The sequence below is a fragment of the Carlito syrichta genome, unplaced genomic scaffold (genome assembly GCF_000164805.1).
Source record: "Carlito syrichta isolate Samal-C Ts95f unplaced genomic scaffold, Tarsius_syrichta-2.0.1 Scaffold305797, whole genome shotgun sequence".
Lineage (NCBI taxonomy): Eukaryota > Metazoa > Chordata > Mammalia > Primates > Tarsiidae > Carlito > Carlito syrichta.
This window is the reverse complement of record NW_007249893.1, coordinates 188,753-203,586: the sequence shown is the minus strand read 5'-3', so window position 1 is coordinate 203,586 and position 14,834 is coordinate 188,753. Positions and strand designations below refer to the sequence as shown.

At 57.0% G+C, this 14,834-nt stretch overlaps 2 protein-coding genes across 2 annotated transcripts in view; both read right to left on the bottom strand.

Annotated features, from left to right (window-relative positions):
• CD248 (CD248 molecule) overlaps nt 1-10,805 on the bottom strand; it is a 13,760-nt gene extending 2,955 nt beyond the window's left edge. The window contains exons 1-2 of the mRNA XM_021714819.1: nt 10,722-10,805; nt 10,504-10,632 (exon numbers count right to left, since the gene is read on the bottom strand). Of these exons, the coding sequence (XP_021570494.1) occupies nt 10,504-10,632; nt 10,722-10,805 (213 nt within the window). The remainder of the gene's footprint in view (nt 1-10,503; nt 10,633-10,721) is intronic.
• A 987-nt stretch (nt 10,806-11,792) lies between these two features.
• RIN1 (Ras and Rab interactor 1) overlaps nt 11,793-14,834 on the bottom strand; it is a 4,864-nt gene continuing 1,822 nt past the window's right edge. The window contains 5 exon segments of the mRNA XM_021714821.1: nt 11,793-12,266; nt 13,392-13,543; nt 13,657-13,788; nt 14,078-14,383; nt 14,693-14,834. The exon segment at nt 14,693-14,834 is cut by the window's right edge and continues 135 nt beyond it. Coding sequence (XP_021570496.1) covers nt 11,793-12,266; nt 13,392-13,543; nt 13,657-13,788; nt 14,078-14,383; nt 14,693-14,834 — 1,206 coding nt within the window.

Sequence of the window (14,834 nt, the reverse complement as noted above, 5' to 3'; positions counted from 1 at the left end):
GCCGCCCCAGGCCCCACTGGGCTGGGAGGCAAGGGGTGGGAAACGCCTGCCTGCAGAGGCCCGGACCCTCCCTCGGAAAACTCCAGCATAGACTGGGGCTCACAGCGGTGGAATGAAGTTGCTTCCCAGAGACTCCCAGAGACCCAGATTGGGACACACCAAGCCTGTCACACCCGTGAACACTTTCCCAGCCCTACTGCGTGCCACACATGAGGAAGCATGCTCTCATCCCGGTCCCTTCCATCACACATATGTGTGCTCGCGTCCCCCACCCTGTGCAAGGGCGTGCTCTTGGACACCCTGTTTGTCTTTCCACCTCATGTAGACCCACACAGGCCTGCAACCCCCTTCCCACACGTGCACATGTTCTGACGTGTGTCATCTGCATGGCCTAACATAAGAAGTCCCTCACTTCCGGACTCAGGCCCTGGATAGAAACCACCTTGCTCACCCAGGGGCCTCTCATTTGGGTACCAAGTTCCTGCCTCAACCTCCCCCCTACTCCCAAGCTTTCTGGCTCCAGCTGAGACAGTGTTGGGGGTGGGGAAATGAGGGGGTCAGGGGGCCGACCTCCCTTCACCCCAGCTCAGCCTGGGGCCCTGGGAACCTGGGCTTGCAGGGGGCGGAGGCAGCCCCCAAACAGGAAATGCCTCTCTGGGCTCCTGCCGCAGGAAGGCAGGGTGCGTGGGTTAGGGGGCTGGGTGGGGGCTGGGCTGAACTCGGGATCCGTGAGGCTGGCTGTGATGGGACTGGTGCAAGGCCTTGTATGGGCATGGGGCACACAGTGACACACGTGTATGTGACACAGGCGTCACGTGTGTGGAGCCCTCCCTGTCCCCAGGGCCTGCTGCGTGGGCCTGGCCAGGGTCCTCTTCCTTCCCTTCCTGGAGGCCTTTGGAGGCATGTGTGCTGAGCCCATCACCCAGGATGGTTCCCCAGGAGCCGGTTGGTGAATTACCCCATGCACACCCCCTGTACTCTCAGCAGAAATTTGAGCCCAGGGTGGAGAGGTGGAGGAGGGCTTCCGCCCCTCAGTGTACTGTCCTGTTTCAGCTTTCCACTCTGCCACCAATCTACTTTGGGACTGCAGGGAAGTGGGTCTTCTTTTTTTTTTTTTTTTTTTTTGATTGGAGTCTCACTCTGTCAGGCTGGAGTGCAGTGGCATGCTCAAGGCCAAGGCAGCCTCGACCTGTTGAGCTCCAGCGATCCTTCTGTCTCAGCCTTCCAAGTAACTGGAAATACGGGGACAGGCTGCCATGCCCAGCTAATTTTTTTATTTATTGTAGAGATGAGATCTCGCCAAGTTGCCCAGCCTGGTCTTGAACCCCTGGGCTATCTTCTTGCCTCCACCTCTCAAAGTGCTAGGATTACGGCGTGAGCCACCACACCCGACTGGACCCATTTTTCTTATCTCCAACATGGGGGTGATGAGTCCAGGCCCTTTATCTCACTGCATCATAACACCGTGTTTGTGGGTGTGCTTTGTCAGCTGTGGAACCTCAGGCAAATGCTTCTTAGTCTTCCTAGCAATCCGGGTGGCGGCGGGACAGGGTGTGTGTTGTTAACCACTCACCGTGCCTGGACTGACCCCGCAGACCCAGCCAGCACCCCTGAGGACCAGGGCATCCGGAGTGCTTGCTGTGTGTCCGGAAGTCCCTTCTTACAAGGGCCACGCCTGAGAGCACACAGACGATCCTCTTCTCAGGAGAGGAAAGTCAATATGGGGCAGTTCATCCTTCCACTGGCTCCGGCCCCAGCCTTGAGATCATCCTCGATTTTTTCTCCCACACCCCATGTCCAGTCTCTCATCTAATCCTGTCGGCCTCACTTTCCAAACAGATCCAGAGTCTGAACGCCCCTCACCATCCTCCTCCCCACCCACCCCGGGCCCATGCCACAAGCCTCTCTGGTCTAGATTCCCCCAACAGCCTTTCCCCGGGTCTCTCTCTTGCCTCTCCATCCTGCCAGAGGGATCCTTTTAAACCCCAAGTCAGATCTGCTCACTCCTCTGCTTGAAATTTTCTGAGGCCCCCATCATGCTCAGAGGAAAGTCCAAAGGCCTTGCCATAGCTTCCAGGTCTGTGTGATCTGCCGCCAAGCCCCTCATCCCAGCCCTCCCCCTCACTCCCTCTGTTCCAGACACTGGCCTCACTGCTGTTCCTTAAACTCTCCAGACATTCTACCTTAGGGCCTTTGCCTTGGCTGTTCCCCCTGCCAGGAATGCTCTTCCACCAGATGCACTGTTTCTTCTCGAGTCTTTCTGCCTCCAGTATCAGAGTCCTTGACCATGCCCCAATTCCCCACCATCCCCTGGGGCTTCCTACCCCGGATCTTGCTAATTACCCCCTCTGCACTTAGCACAGTCATGGTATATACTTACTTATGGATTTGCTTGGTATGAATCCCCCTAGCCAGGGTTTCTCGACCTTGGCATTATTGATGTCCAGGGTTGGATGGTAATTTGTCGTAGGGGCTGTGTCATGCATTGTAAGGTATCATGTAGCAGTATCCATAGCTCCTACCTAGATGCCAGTAGCATCCCTACAGCTGGAACTATCAAAAATGTCACTAAAAGGTGGCTCAGCCTGTAGTCCCAGCACTTTGAGAGGCCAAGGTGGTAGGATTGCTTGAGGCCAGGAGTTCGAGACCAGCCTGGGCAACATAGCGTGACTTCATCATTACCAAAAAAAAAAAAAAGAAAAAATTAGCTGGGAATGGTGGTGTGCACCTGTAGTCCCAGCTACTCAGGAGACAGAGGAGGAAGGATCACCTAAGCCCAGGAAATCAAGGCTGAGGTGAGCTGTGATTGTGCCAATGCACTCCAGCCTGGGCGATAGAGTGAGACTGTGACTCAAACAAAGAAAAAAAAATTTTAAAAGGCTGGGTGTGGGGCTCAGCCTGTCATCCCAGCACTTTGGGAGGCCGAGGCTGAAATAAGCTAAATCAGTTAATAAAATCAAATTGTTAGCAAAGTAATCATATTAACCAGCTTACTCCATTTTGTTTAAAACTTTCATCTTATTTACCTGTCTGACCTAAGAATCAATGCCTACGTGTAATTAAAGTCACATTCCCATGACCACAGACCCCTAGCTTTGTCTCCTTTGGGGCAGGTTATGCTGACCGTTGCCTGCTGACCGTTACAGAACTCCTTTGCCATAGCTTCCGTGTAATTGTATGCTTTGTTAACTGAAATCAAGTGTTACGCTTTGACATTTTCATAGTTTGTTCTTATATTGTTAGTGACCTAAACAAGGAACTTCATTGTATAATGATTCTTCTTCCCTATCTCTATGTAACTACCTTAAACTATATCTTAATGGCAGAACTCCAGGAATTTTCTGGGCACTGGCTATACCTAGGACATGAAATTAATCAAAGCTCCCTAACAATCAAAAGTTCCCATTTTGGTGGCCAAGTTGTTTGTTAATAGTTGCTATGGTCACTAAGTTACTACGTAGCCACTGCTGCAAATTCTACCTATAAAAGCTTGTCACAAACTGCACCAATTTGCCAAGAGTTTTTCTGGCATTTGCCTGCTCTTGACCCGGGCGTTTAATAAATTCATAATTAATTAAACTCAATTTGCTGGCGTAACTTCTTCTTGCTTATTCGATCATAACAAGGCAAGAGGATTGCCTGAACCTGAGGATTCGAGACCAGCCTGGGCAACTTCATGAGACCTTGTCTCTACAATAAATCAAAGAATAAGCCGGGCATGGTAGCGTGTGCAGGTAGTTCCAGCTACTTGGAAGGCTGAAGTGGAAGGATCGCCTGAGTCCAGCAGGTCGAGGCTGTGGTAGCTGTGAGCGTGCCACTGCACTCCAGCCTGGGTGACAGAGTGAGACTCCAACTCAAAAAAAAAAAATAGGAAGAAGGCATACCAGGAAGATAGCACAGCCTAGACAAATACAATGAGGTGGGAGAGCTTACGATACTTTTGGACAATACAAAGTTCTCTGCCGGGCCTGGAGTGAGAGACATCAACAGGGACAGTGAGAAGGAGTGGGGAGAGAATATCAGAGATAGTAGAGGCCTGGCTGGGAAGGTGTGGAAGTTGCTTCTGAAAGGCTGAGCCTCCATGGTGGAGGCCATGGGGAAGTGAGGCATGATGAGAGATCTTCATGGCTTGTGTGTGGTGGGCGGAGGGGAACGGAGGCCAGGGACCACTCAGGAGGCTGTTGCAATAGTCTGGGAAAGGGGAGGGAGCTGGCTGGAGAACCGGGCAGCAGGGCGGGCCGGACTGGGGAAGGCAACCTCTGGAGGCTCCTTAGGGGCGGTCCTGAGCCCCATCCAAGGGTGTGGCGAGCCCAGTCATGATTCAGGCAATGGCCAGTGCTGGGACGTCTAAAGGGAACGGCTGCAAGCCGTCTGGCAAGTGGGTGGGTCAGATCAGAGGTCAGGACCCAAGATTCAGTGGGGGTGAAGGGTTGGGGGGCAGGCGAGTGAAGCTGGAGGAGGAGGGTCAAAGGCCAAATTCCAGATGTTCTAGCCGGGTCTACTCACAAGTGGCGGGCAGCCTGAATCAGCACAGGGGATCAGGAGGGGAGGAGGGGCACCTCTGGCCTCAACAAAGCTAAGAGTTTGGTGGATTGAGAATGAGACTTGGGTGCCCAGTCTGAGAGGCTACCTAGCACTCTCCAGCACCCTCCAGGTTGGGTGAGGCAGGGTTAAGGTGGCCTAAGAACTTTCTGCCTTAGGCAGCATGGGAAGTGCATGGGGGATTTGTGTGTGAGGAGCTGGAGAGGGATTGGTTGGGTCTTACTCTTCCTGCTGGTCATAGAGAAGATGCTAATTGATGCAATAAATGCTTAGAGGATGGGTGGTGGATATATGGATGGATGGATGCATGGGTGGATAGATCAATACACACATGCAAGAATGGATGAGTGGGTCATGGATGGATAGATGCATGAATGGGTGGATGGATGAATGCGTGAATAGATGATGGGTAGGTGGATGGATGGGTGGATGGATGAATCCATGCATGCATGAACAGACGGATGGGTAGATGGATGGATGCATGCATGCATGGATGGATGCATGGATGGTTGAAAGGATGGTTAGATGGGAGGATGGGTCTTACTCTTCCTGCTAGTCATAGAGAAGGTGCTAATTGATGCAATAAATGCTTAGAGGATGGGTGGTGGATATATGGGTGGATGGATACATGGGTGGATAGATCAATGCATGCATGCAAGAATAGATGATGAGCAGGTCATGGATGGATAGATGCATGGATGGGCGGATGGATGAATGCGTGAATAGATGATGGGTAAGTGGATGGATGGGTGGATGGATGGGTGGGTGGACAGGAGGTTGGACGGAAGGATGTAGACATAAGTAGGTGGATGGATGAATGCACGGATGGATGGGTAGAGGGGGGGTGTGTGGGTGAGATGTTGAGATGCATGGCTGCACACAGGGAGACAGGCAGAAGTGGAGACCCTGATTCACAGTTAGCAGCCACCATGATGGACAGTGTGCTCAGAATGGAGCTTTGCAACTCTGAAAGAGCACAGCCCAGGAAGGCAGGGCATCTTTGGCTCAACCCTCGGGGGTCCGGTGAGATATCACACAGCCTGTGTTCTCTATTGGGCCCTGAGGCCCATGTGTTCTTTCTAGCTGGGGGTGGTGACGGTGTACCGTCCGAGCTCAGGACTCCAGGCTCAGCTCACACTGGCGGTCAGGTGGCTGGGGCTGGCTGGAGCTCCCTGCTCTGGTCATGGCCGAATGGGGAGAGCTCACCTTAAGAGGAACATGAGCACAGAAGCCCACTCCTCTAGAAAGTGCCCTGTCTTGCAGCTCCTGGGAAGAGCGAGAGGCAGATGGTGGTTTTGGATGCAGCGTGCAGGGGTGAGGGTGAGGGCAGTCTGCAGAGGGGCCGGCCCAGAGAGGGCCCAGTGGAACAGCCAGGGTGGGAGGGTCGAGTGTGATTGGGGGGCGCCCCCCGGGCAGGCGTCCTGGACAGCCTTGGCACGCCAGGCCGCTGAGCCAGCACATTGCTTTGTGTACAAATCACCTCCCTTCCTCCTTTTTCTTCTGTTCCCATCCCCCCACCTCCCTCCATGTCTAAATTCTTCTCAAACCACCCCAGCCTTCGGGCTGTCAGGAGGAAGGGCTGACGGGTGGGCGGGAGTCGACTGGTCTTGGGTGAGAGCTGGAGCAGGGGGGGGTCCCAGCCCAGGCAGGAGTGGGGGAGGGAAGGGAGCGATTGCAGCCTCCTCCCCGGCCCCACGTGTCGCGTCGGGTGCCGCACCCTGTGTGCTTCTGGATGGGACAGTCTTGCGGGAAAGGGAGGTGGCGGTGCCGGGGACTGGACGGATGGGAGAGATAGACTTGAAGACGGGCGTGGGAAGAAGTGGTGTCGTCCTGACTAGGCTTGGTCCCTGAGGGTAAAGGATCCTGCAGCTGGTGGGGGTTGAGGGTAGGGTGATGTCTCAGCCACGGAGAGAGGCCAGGTATGTGTTCGTGGGTGCACGACCATGTGTGCATCACTGTGAATGGCGTGTGTCCCCACAAGTCCGCACCTGTGCCCACAGCTGTGAGGGAGAAGCATATGGCTGCCCCCTGGATTGCTCAACCTAGGCCCAGCTGGGACCCAAGTTCCCTCCCCTGGCAGATGCCTGACCCGAACATCTGGCCACATCTGCCCACAAGAAAGGAGTCTTGGGGCACGTGTCAGAGCCACAAGGACCCCGGTCACCTCCTCAGGGTACAAGCAGCCTTTCTCGGGGATAGTCTTACCCAAAGTCCCATGTCCCAGGCCCCTATCGGGTCTCGGCAGACGAGATGGCTGATCTCACTGTGGCCAGGGATGTTTGTCTTTACACTACATCCTTCCTCCTGCTCCCCCCATTCTGGCCTCTCCTCACCCCATTTCTGGAAGGTTCTTACTTTCCCCTTCTCTTCTTGTCCAGTGCTCTCTTCTCTCTGCCCCCACTGTCCTCAGGGATTTCTTGTGTCTCACTCTGTCTCCCTCTGTGGGGTCTCTTTCTCTCTGCTTCTCTTCTCTTTCTCTGAGGTCTCTCTCTGTCTCTACTCCTGCCCCTGGGATTATCCCTCTGTTGGCTTCTGGGTCTGTCTCTCCGTTCTCTGCCTCTCCTGTCTCCCTCTCCATCTCTGGTATCTCCCTGTCTCTGTCTCAGGGTCTCTGGCTCATCACCTTCCCTGGGTGGTCCAGGCCTTCCTCCTCTCTCCTGACACCCCACCCCCTGGGGCTGGCTGGGGCGGGAGCCAGGTCTGGGGGCTGTGACCAGGCCGGGAAGGGGAACCCAAGCAGACATGATATTTATGTTAGGACTTCAAAGTGGAGCAGAGGCCGCAGTGGGGGTGGAGGGGGTGAGAGGGGGTTGGGAGCAAAAGCCAGACTAAGGTCAGCTCAGGCCCCTCCCTGCTGAGGGTCTCCTTGGTGACACACCTCCCCGTGGGACACTAAGACCCAGAGTAGGGACAGAGTGGACTATTTTGGTGCACAGTTCCAAGAAAGGCGTTTCCTGTGCCCCCGCCCTGCCCCCAGCCCCATCCTTTCTTCCTGTCACCCTGCAGCTGGGTCTGGGCGCCCATAACCCCCACCTCCTCTGAGCATTAGCCTGGCCTGGGAGGCAGGGGTGTCTGGGGGTGGCAGGAGCAGAGGGCTCGATCTCAGCAAGAAAACATCCCTGGCACTGGGACAGCCAAGCGTTCTCTGCTCTGGCAGGGGCCTCGCCTGGCAGGGCCGTGCGGGTCTGTAACCCTGTCAGCCCCGACCCAGCCAGACGGGCCCAGCCCTCTGGGGCCTCTGGAGATTCCTCCGGCTGCCTGCCTGAGGGCCTGAGGGGCCGAGATGGGCCATGAGGGTCACTCCACTCCTGCCCCCCACCCTTGGCCTGACCCCTGCTAAAGACACTCAGCTGCTGGGACCTGGAAGATGCCGGGTCAGGGGCCCAGGTCCTGGGCGGGGTGGGCGGGAAGGGCCAACTGTCTCATGCTGCGGCTCAGCTGTGTCCTAAGCCCCTCCCAGGAGCCGCACCCAGAAGGCACCCTTCTAGGCTGGGCCATCCCCCTCAGAAGCCCCTCACCCCAGACTCCAGGCTTGCTTTGGACCAGAACCCTCTGGTCCAAAGCCCACCCAGGTCCCCAAAGCCCCAGTCTCTGGGCCAGTGTCCCCTCCCCGATCCTCCCGGGCTCTTCCCGTGAATCATTCAGGCTGGAATCTGATGAGCTCAGGCCTCCCCGCCCAGTGCTGCCTGCCTCTGCCTCCTGCCTGGCCAGTAGGGTCACCACGCCCCTCATGGGGGTCTTCTCAGCAACCCACGGTTCCCACCAGGGTCCAGAGCTGGCTGGGGTGGGTGAGTGGTGGTGGGATAGGCCAGGGTTGGGAGTGAGTCAGAAGAGGGGCTTGGGCCTCTTCTGTGTGCTCAAAAGTATAAAAGAGATGTGTGTGTGTGTGTGTGTGTGTGTGTGTGTGCGTGCGTGTGTGTGTGTGTGTGTGTTTGCATTTCCAGTGCTTGGAGAGTGGGAAGGGAAAACCACTACTGTATCTTGGGATAGTGTATACTATTGTGTCTGAGTGGGGAATTTGGGCATGTCCGCGGGTAGTTCTAGTGTGTCATGGGGTCCCTGTGTCAGTCTGCCACCGTGTGTGTCAGGGAGTCTCATCCTGAATCCAAGAGGGAGAGTGTTAAGGAAATATTTCTGAGTTTGCAGATCTAGGGATGTCTGAGTGGGTGGTTGGTCTGTGTCAGGGTGTGGCTGGAAGGAGGGGCGCCTGTGTGTCCCCGTGTACCATCCTGCAGGGTGTGAATGGTCAATGGTGTCAGGGTGTGCCTTTTAACACTGGGGGTGCCTGGGTGTCATGCACATGACTGGGTGGGAATGTGGGTCAGAGAGTTACTGTGTGTTACACTGAGAGTGTGAACGTGGGTCACGAGGCCATGACAGAGTGTTAGAGGCTCTGTGTTGAAGGAGGGTCAGGGTAGTGGTGTGAGTCTCAGTGACCGCCTGACACCCTACCCATCTCAGGCCATGCCATAGGCTCCTGGGCCAGTCTCACGGGTAGAACCGGGACTAGGCGGCCACTCCTTCGTCCCCCTGTTCGCGGGACAGTCCCAGCGCCTCACTGTGGAGCTGTTTTCCTCCTAGCACCAGGCAGGGCGCAGGGACACTGTGTCCCCTGGGTCTTCTGGGTGGCCTTAGCAGAGGGGACCTGGCTGGGCATGAGGCGTGCTCGCCCCCTGGTGTCCGCGGTGAAGAATGCGCCGCCCGCCGATGGCCTGGGGAGGCTGGGTCTTCACGATTCACTCATTCCACGTGTATTTGTGAAGTGCCAATTCTGGCCCAGGCATTGTTCTAGGCCCTCGAGATTCAGCTGGGAACGAGGCCGAGCTGGCTTTGGCATCCCAGTGAGGAAGACAGACAATAAATAAACTCGCAGGCTGAACTCGGTGACTTTAGGAGTGATAAGGGCAACATTTCCAAGAGAGGGAAGCGGGCTTGGCCGCTCAGTCCTTGTGCAAGCAGTGGACGACGCTGGACAAGGCACGTCACCTCCTGGGGCTTTGGCTTTCTCTTCCATAAGGACCAAGGTGGTGGCAAGGATGGGGGAAGGGTGGTGCTGTTTCCCTGGAACACAGTGGGCGCTGTTACTGTCCAGATCGCACCCCGAGCATGGCAAGAGGTTGTTTCCCTTCGGCTGGGGCTGTGGTGCTTAGTGCTTGGTTTATAACGAACATTTGATAGATTCCCCCTGAGTGGACACTTAAATGAGTCCTTCTGTTTTGGAGGATTGCAGAATCTGGTTGGCGTCTGAGCCACTTATCCCGAGCAAGCCTGTAAAATGAGGATAATAGACTGCTCTTACACTGGCCAACCACCCGCCTGCCCTGCCTGGAGGCCCCGCCCTACATCATGACCCTTGTCCGTGCTGCTGTATTTAGCCTGGACCCCTGACCCATCCGCATCTCTTGAGAAGATAAACCGGAAGACCCAGGCGGCTGGCAGGGCCTGCAGTGTTCCAGTGAGCTGAGTCCCAGAGCCAGGAATCAGGACTCCACACCAAGGCAGGGAAGGGCTTATGGAGGCCCAGAGGAAGAAGCCCAGAGCCCGATTCCCATGAGGCCAGCTCTACTTCTGACCCCTGAGGTTCTCTAAACAAACATTCCAGGTCCTTCCTCTGGGACTGAGCTTGGATATATCCTGAACCAGCCCTCCCTACCTCCCCAGGTTCCCGCCTTGCTGCCCCTCGCTCCTAGTTATTAAACTCCAGTCGGTGGACAACATTTATTGAGCGCCTGTGGAGTGCTCGGCTCAGCATTGTACTGTACAAGGCACTGGGGTGGGGGGTAAGACAGGCAGGAAGGACACACAAAATTGCCAAGGGGACGCTTCCTACCGGCGAGGAGCCAGGGGGAGCGAGGCAACGGCGAGGGAAAAGCTGTCGGTGGCCTCGTTAGGCACCTGGGCTGTGTCTGGACATCCATCTGAAAGTCCACGATTTTTACTCCCAGGTGTCACATTTCACACTTGGGTTGATGTCCCTTTGTGCTCAGTGCCCGAGGGGAGAGCTTCTGAGACTGACTGGGCTCCTCCTCCATCAGGGGACCTGAGGGCCAGCAGCCCCAGGTCCTGTGCTGTCACCAGGTGGTCCGATGGCTATAGGAGTGCAAGGCAGTGAACCCCCATGCTGCTGTGGCCCTTGTCCCTCAGCGGCGCCCCTCTCCGCAGCTTCCTGGGCCGCGCACGCCCCCTCGTGGTTGGTGCTGGGCATTGTCCTTTGCTGAGATTCGCCGCAGCTCCGGGCTCCCCTTTGGGGTTGCCCTGGCCATGAGGGATTGTCGGTGGAATAAAGGGTGTCGTTGGAATCTGACGCCCTGGTTTGGGTGGGGGAACACCTGGTGACTTACTGTCTGACGTCCTGGGCATCACTTTCCTGAACCTTAGTGGCCCTAACAAGCCATGCCCTGCTCCCCGAAGCTTTTGTGAGGGCCAAGAGATTAGTGCAGAGAAAATGGTTTCCCAGACCCCTTCTCTATTCTCAAAGTTTCTCTGTTTGCGGGTGGGCATTATCTCCCCTGAGCAACTGCCCCGGGATGCTGGAGCTCTTGGGAGGGCTTCTGGTCTTGGGGAGAGAACACGGGTGCTTTCTTCCCAGGGCTTGATCTCCAGGGGAATAACCTTCCCAGAACTGACAGACCGTGCGTCAGCAGGTGAGAGCTCCCATCCCACCTCCTACCTTCCCTTTGCCCCTAGTCTGAGCTCTGCTTGTAGCAAAATCATCCATGTTGAGCCCTGGAACACTTCTGGGAGACAGGCAGGGCAGGATGGTGCCCCCACTTTACAGATGAGCACACTTAGGCTTGCAGATGTGGGTTCTCCAGGGTCTGGGGCAGGCTGTCATTGCTGCTTCCCTGAATGCTCCTGACCCTCAGGAGTGGCTGCAGCCTTTCAGAGCGTGGAAGCCCCAGCCTTGAGGGTATACAGCCCTGCCTCGGTGTCCTTGGTGGGGAGCTGGGACCACTGCCCCCATCAATGTCAGAGGTTAGGAATCTATTAGATTTGTCCACAGTTGGGCACACTCATCGTTGCAGCCTGCCTAGCCTCCACAGAGCTGGGGGTCCCCCGAACCCCCTCCATCTTACTCCAGCTCCTTAGATGTGGCCATTCCCCCGGCTCCCCCAGAGATAAGTCTCAGAAAGAGGTGGTGGCAGACACGAGAAAGGGCCAGGGTTGGGGGTAGCCAAGGAGGCCAGAGGCTAGTGGGGTTGCTGGCTCTGAATGCCTTTCTAGTAAATCTCCCTTCCTGCTACTTCCAGTTATTCATCTGCTCTCTGGCTGCCCCCAGCCTCCCGCTCCCCTAACGGAGCAGTGCCTGCCCTGGCCTGCCCTGTGTCCCCATCAGCCGTTGCCTCAGACTCTCCCCCGTTGTCGCTGGGGCTGGCTTGGCTCCCAGTGGCTCCATCTCCCGAGCCCCCCTGCTTCTCTCTGCTCCCCGCCTCTGGCTGCCCACTGCCCTTCTCCTCTGTGGCAGCCCCCTGGGTCTCAGGCCACTCTGCTCGGCGGTAGACGAGGTAGCCGGTGGTAGGCAGTCTGTGGGCCGGGGCTCCGGGGGGCAGGCGGTGGTAGCCCTGCTCCTTGTACAGGAAGAGGCCGAAGGTGTCGGGCTGGGTCACTCGGAACTTGGTGGCACAGAGCTGGTTCAGGGTGGCGATTGAGGCACCTGGGGGCACGGCCAGGGTCTTGGAGGTACAGCCACTGCTGGGGTCCTGATAGGCTACTCGAAGGAGGTTCTGTGGAGCAGAATTAAAACCAAGTTCTCAGCCCTGCCCAGCATGCATCTGGCTCCAGCGCTAGGGGGCCAGGGCAGGGACAGGGTGGGGTGGTGGAAACCCAGTGGCAGAGCAAACGAGCAGAAGGTCTGTGTGCTTCAGAGGGTGGGCTCGTGGGCCAGGGAGGAGGCACAAAGACAGCCCATGGGAATCTCACAAGCCCAGGTGAACCTCAAATAGAACATACTTTGTGCTCCAAGCACCCATCCTGCATTAACTCACTCAATCCTCACATCAACCCCAGGAGGTGGGTACTATTTCCTCATTTTACAGATGACAAAACTGAGGCACAAAGAGGTTAAGAACTTGCCCAATCTCCATAATCAAGAAGTGGTAGAGGCCAGGCGCAGTGGCTCACACCTGTAATCCCAGCACTTTGGGAGGCAGAGGTGGGAGGACTGCTTGATCCCAAGAGTTTCAGACCAGCCTGGGGAACATAGCGAGAACTCATCTCTACAAAAAAAATAAAAACATTAGTTGGGCGTGCGCCTGCAGTCCCAGCTACTCGGGAGGCTGAGGCAGAAGGATCACCAGAGCTCAGGAGTTTGAAGCTGTGGTGAGCTGTGATCATGCCACTGCACTGCAGCCTGGGTGACAGAACCTAACAAAAGAAAAAAAAAAAAGAAAAAAAGAAAGGTAGATCCAGGATTGGAATCCAGGATCTGGCTACAGAGCCAAGGCTAGGAAGGCAAAGGGTAGGGATAATGTCTGACTCTGAGGACACCCAGGACGAACCCCGGATGGGTAGGGCAAGGGAGGCAGAGCCTTGGCTGGGGGCAGAAGGCCAGGAGTTGGGGCCTGAGTCTGCCACCTGAATCTTTTCCCGACCAGTTTCCCCATCTGTAAAATGGGCATAGTCAATGGTCCTGCTTCAGAGTTTCTGTGAAGATCTAGGGAGGCTGCCCCTGGAGTCTCAGCACAGAAGGACCGGCTTTCATATTTGGGTAGGATGCTACTTCTCTTGCAGGGTGACACAGGGCTAGCCCTTGCTGGGTCTCGCTCGGAAGAGGAGGGGACTGCACTTGAGGGTGCCAGTGCCCCTCTGGGCCTGGCTAGTTTGGGTGGAAGCCAGGGAGGGGCTGTTACCTGCAAGCTGTGAGTGGCGGGCAGGCGGCGCTGCTCCCAGAGGCTGAGGGAGCGCTGTAGCTCCTGGGAGGGACTCAGGGGGAGCACGTGGGCCTGGTCCAGGCCGCTCAGTAGGGCCAGGCTGGCCGAGAGGCTGGTCAGGTAGTAGCCGCCTGGGACACACGGGGGAAGAACACAGCTCTGGCTGGGCACGGGGTGACCTGCTCCCTCTCCCCGTTCCAGCTTACTCAGGGCCCCCCAGACAGGGAGTTGGGGGTTTCCTCACCCTCTCCAGTGAGCAGGGTAGGCTCCAGCAACTCTGACATGTACTCAGCCGCCAGCAGCAGCTCGGGAAGGTCGCACTGGGCCAAGACAAGACTCAGTAGTGGCAGGAACTCATCGGCACCTGCACCCTCTCCTATGGGGACGTGGTGGGGGGAGAAAGCTTAGGCTTCCCTGTAGTCCAGGGTCAAAGGGCAATCCCTGCCTTAGAGAGTGACCCCTCCTCTCTGCCTGCTGGGCCTTAGCAACCACATGGAGGGGCTGCACGGAGGATGCTCCATTCTCTGGGCTTCAGTTTCACCATCTGTGAGATGGAAGGGTTGGGTCATTCTCCCCTGCTATGCCGTTCCAGGGTCCTAGGGTTCTCTCTCTGAAGGGCCTGCCTCTGGCTCGGACAGGACAGTGGGAGGTGGGAGGGGACATACCCTCATGGGTCCTCAGGGTTGTGTAGAGCAGCTTGCAGGCCTGCAGGAGCCGCTTGATCTGGGCGCTGGGGGAGTAGGCGCGGAGCAGTTGCAGAAATTTCTGGCGCACCTGCTCCATCTCTGCCGGAGAGGGCAGGCTCAGGCGGGACCCGAAGGCTCCAGGGCCCTGGGTCCGGGCCAGGCGGAGGCCCTCAGCCAGGCGGCTCAGGGAGCCGTCTGCGGACAGCCGGCGCTGCAGGCGGGCTACCAGGATGGGCCGGAGAGGCTTGAGCACAGAGCGATGCAGCGACTTTTCCAGAACATGATCTGCCAGAGAAGGGAGGCAGGCGTCAGGAGAAGAAGGGCAGGGCTTAAGGCATAGTCCAGGAGAGAAGGGAGAAGAAGCAGAAGGGGAGGAGACGCACGCGGCAGGAGGAACCTGGGTGGGACGGGAGAGTGCAGGGAGAGGCCGGGGACGGAATTCACTCGAATAGTGGTGAGACAAGGCGGGTTTGTAAAGCAGAATGGAATCAGAGACACAGGCTGGAGCCCTGGAGAAGATGAGAGGGTCGGATGGGAAGAGCTGGAGTTATGGAGACAGGGGCCAGGTCAACACAGGCCCAGCTGGGGCCTCACCCAGCCTCTCAGGCGGCAGCAGCTTCTCAGGGCCCAGCTCTGTACTCAGCATGGCCCGGGCCCGGCTTAGTGCCTGGCGAATGCCCTGCAGCTCCTGGGACTCAGGGCCGGCCCGCACCTGGGTCAGTAGGTCCTGCACCAG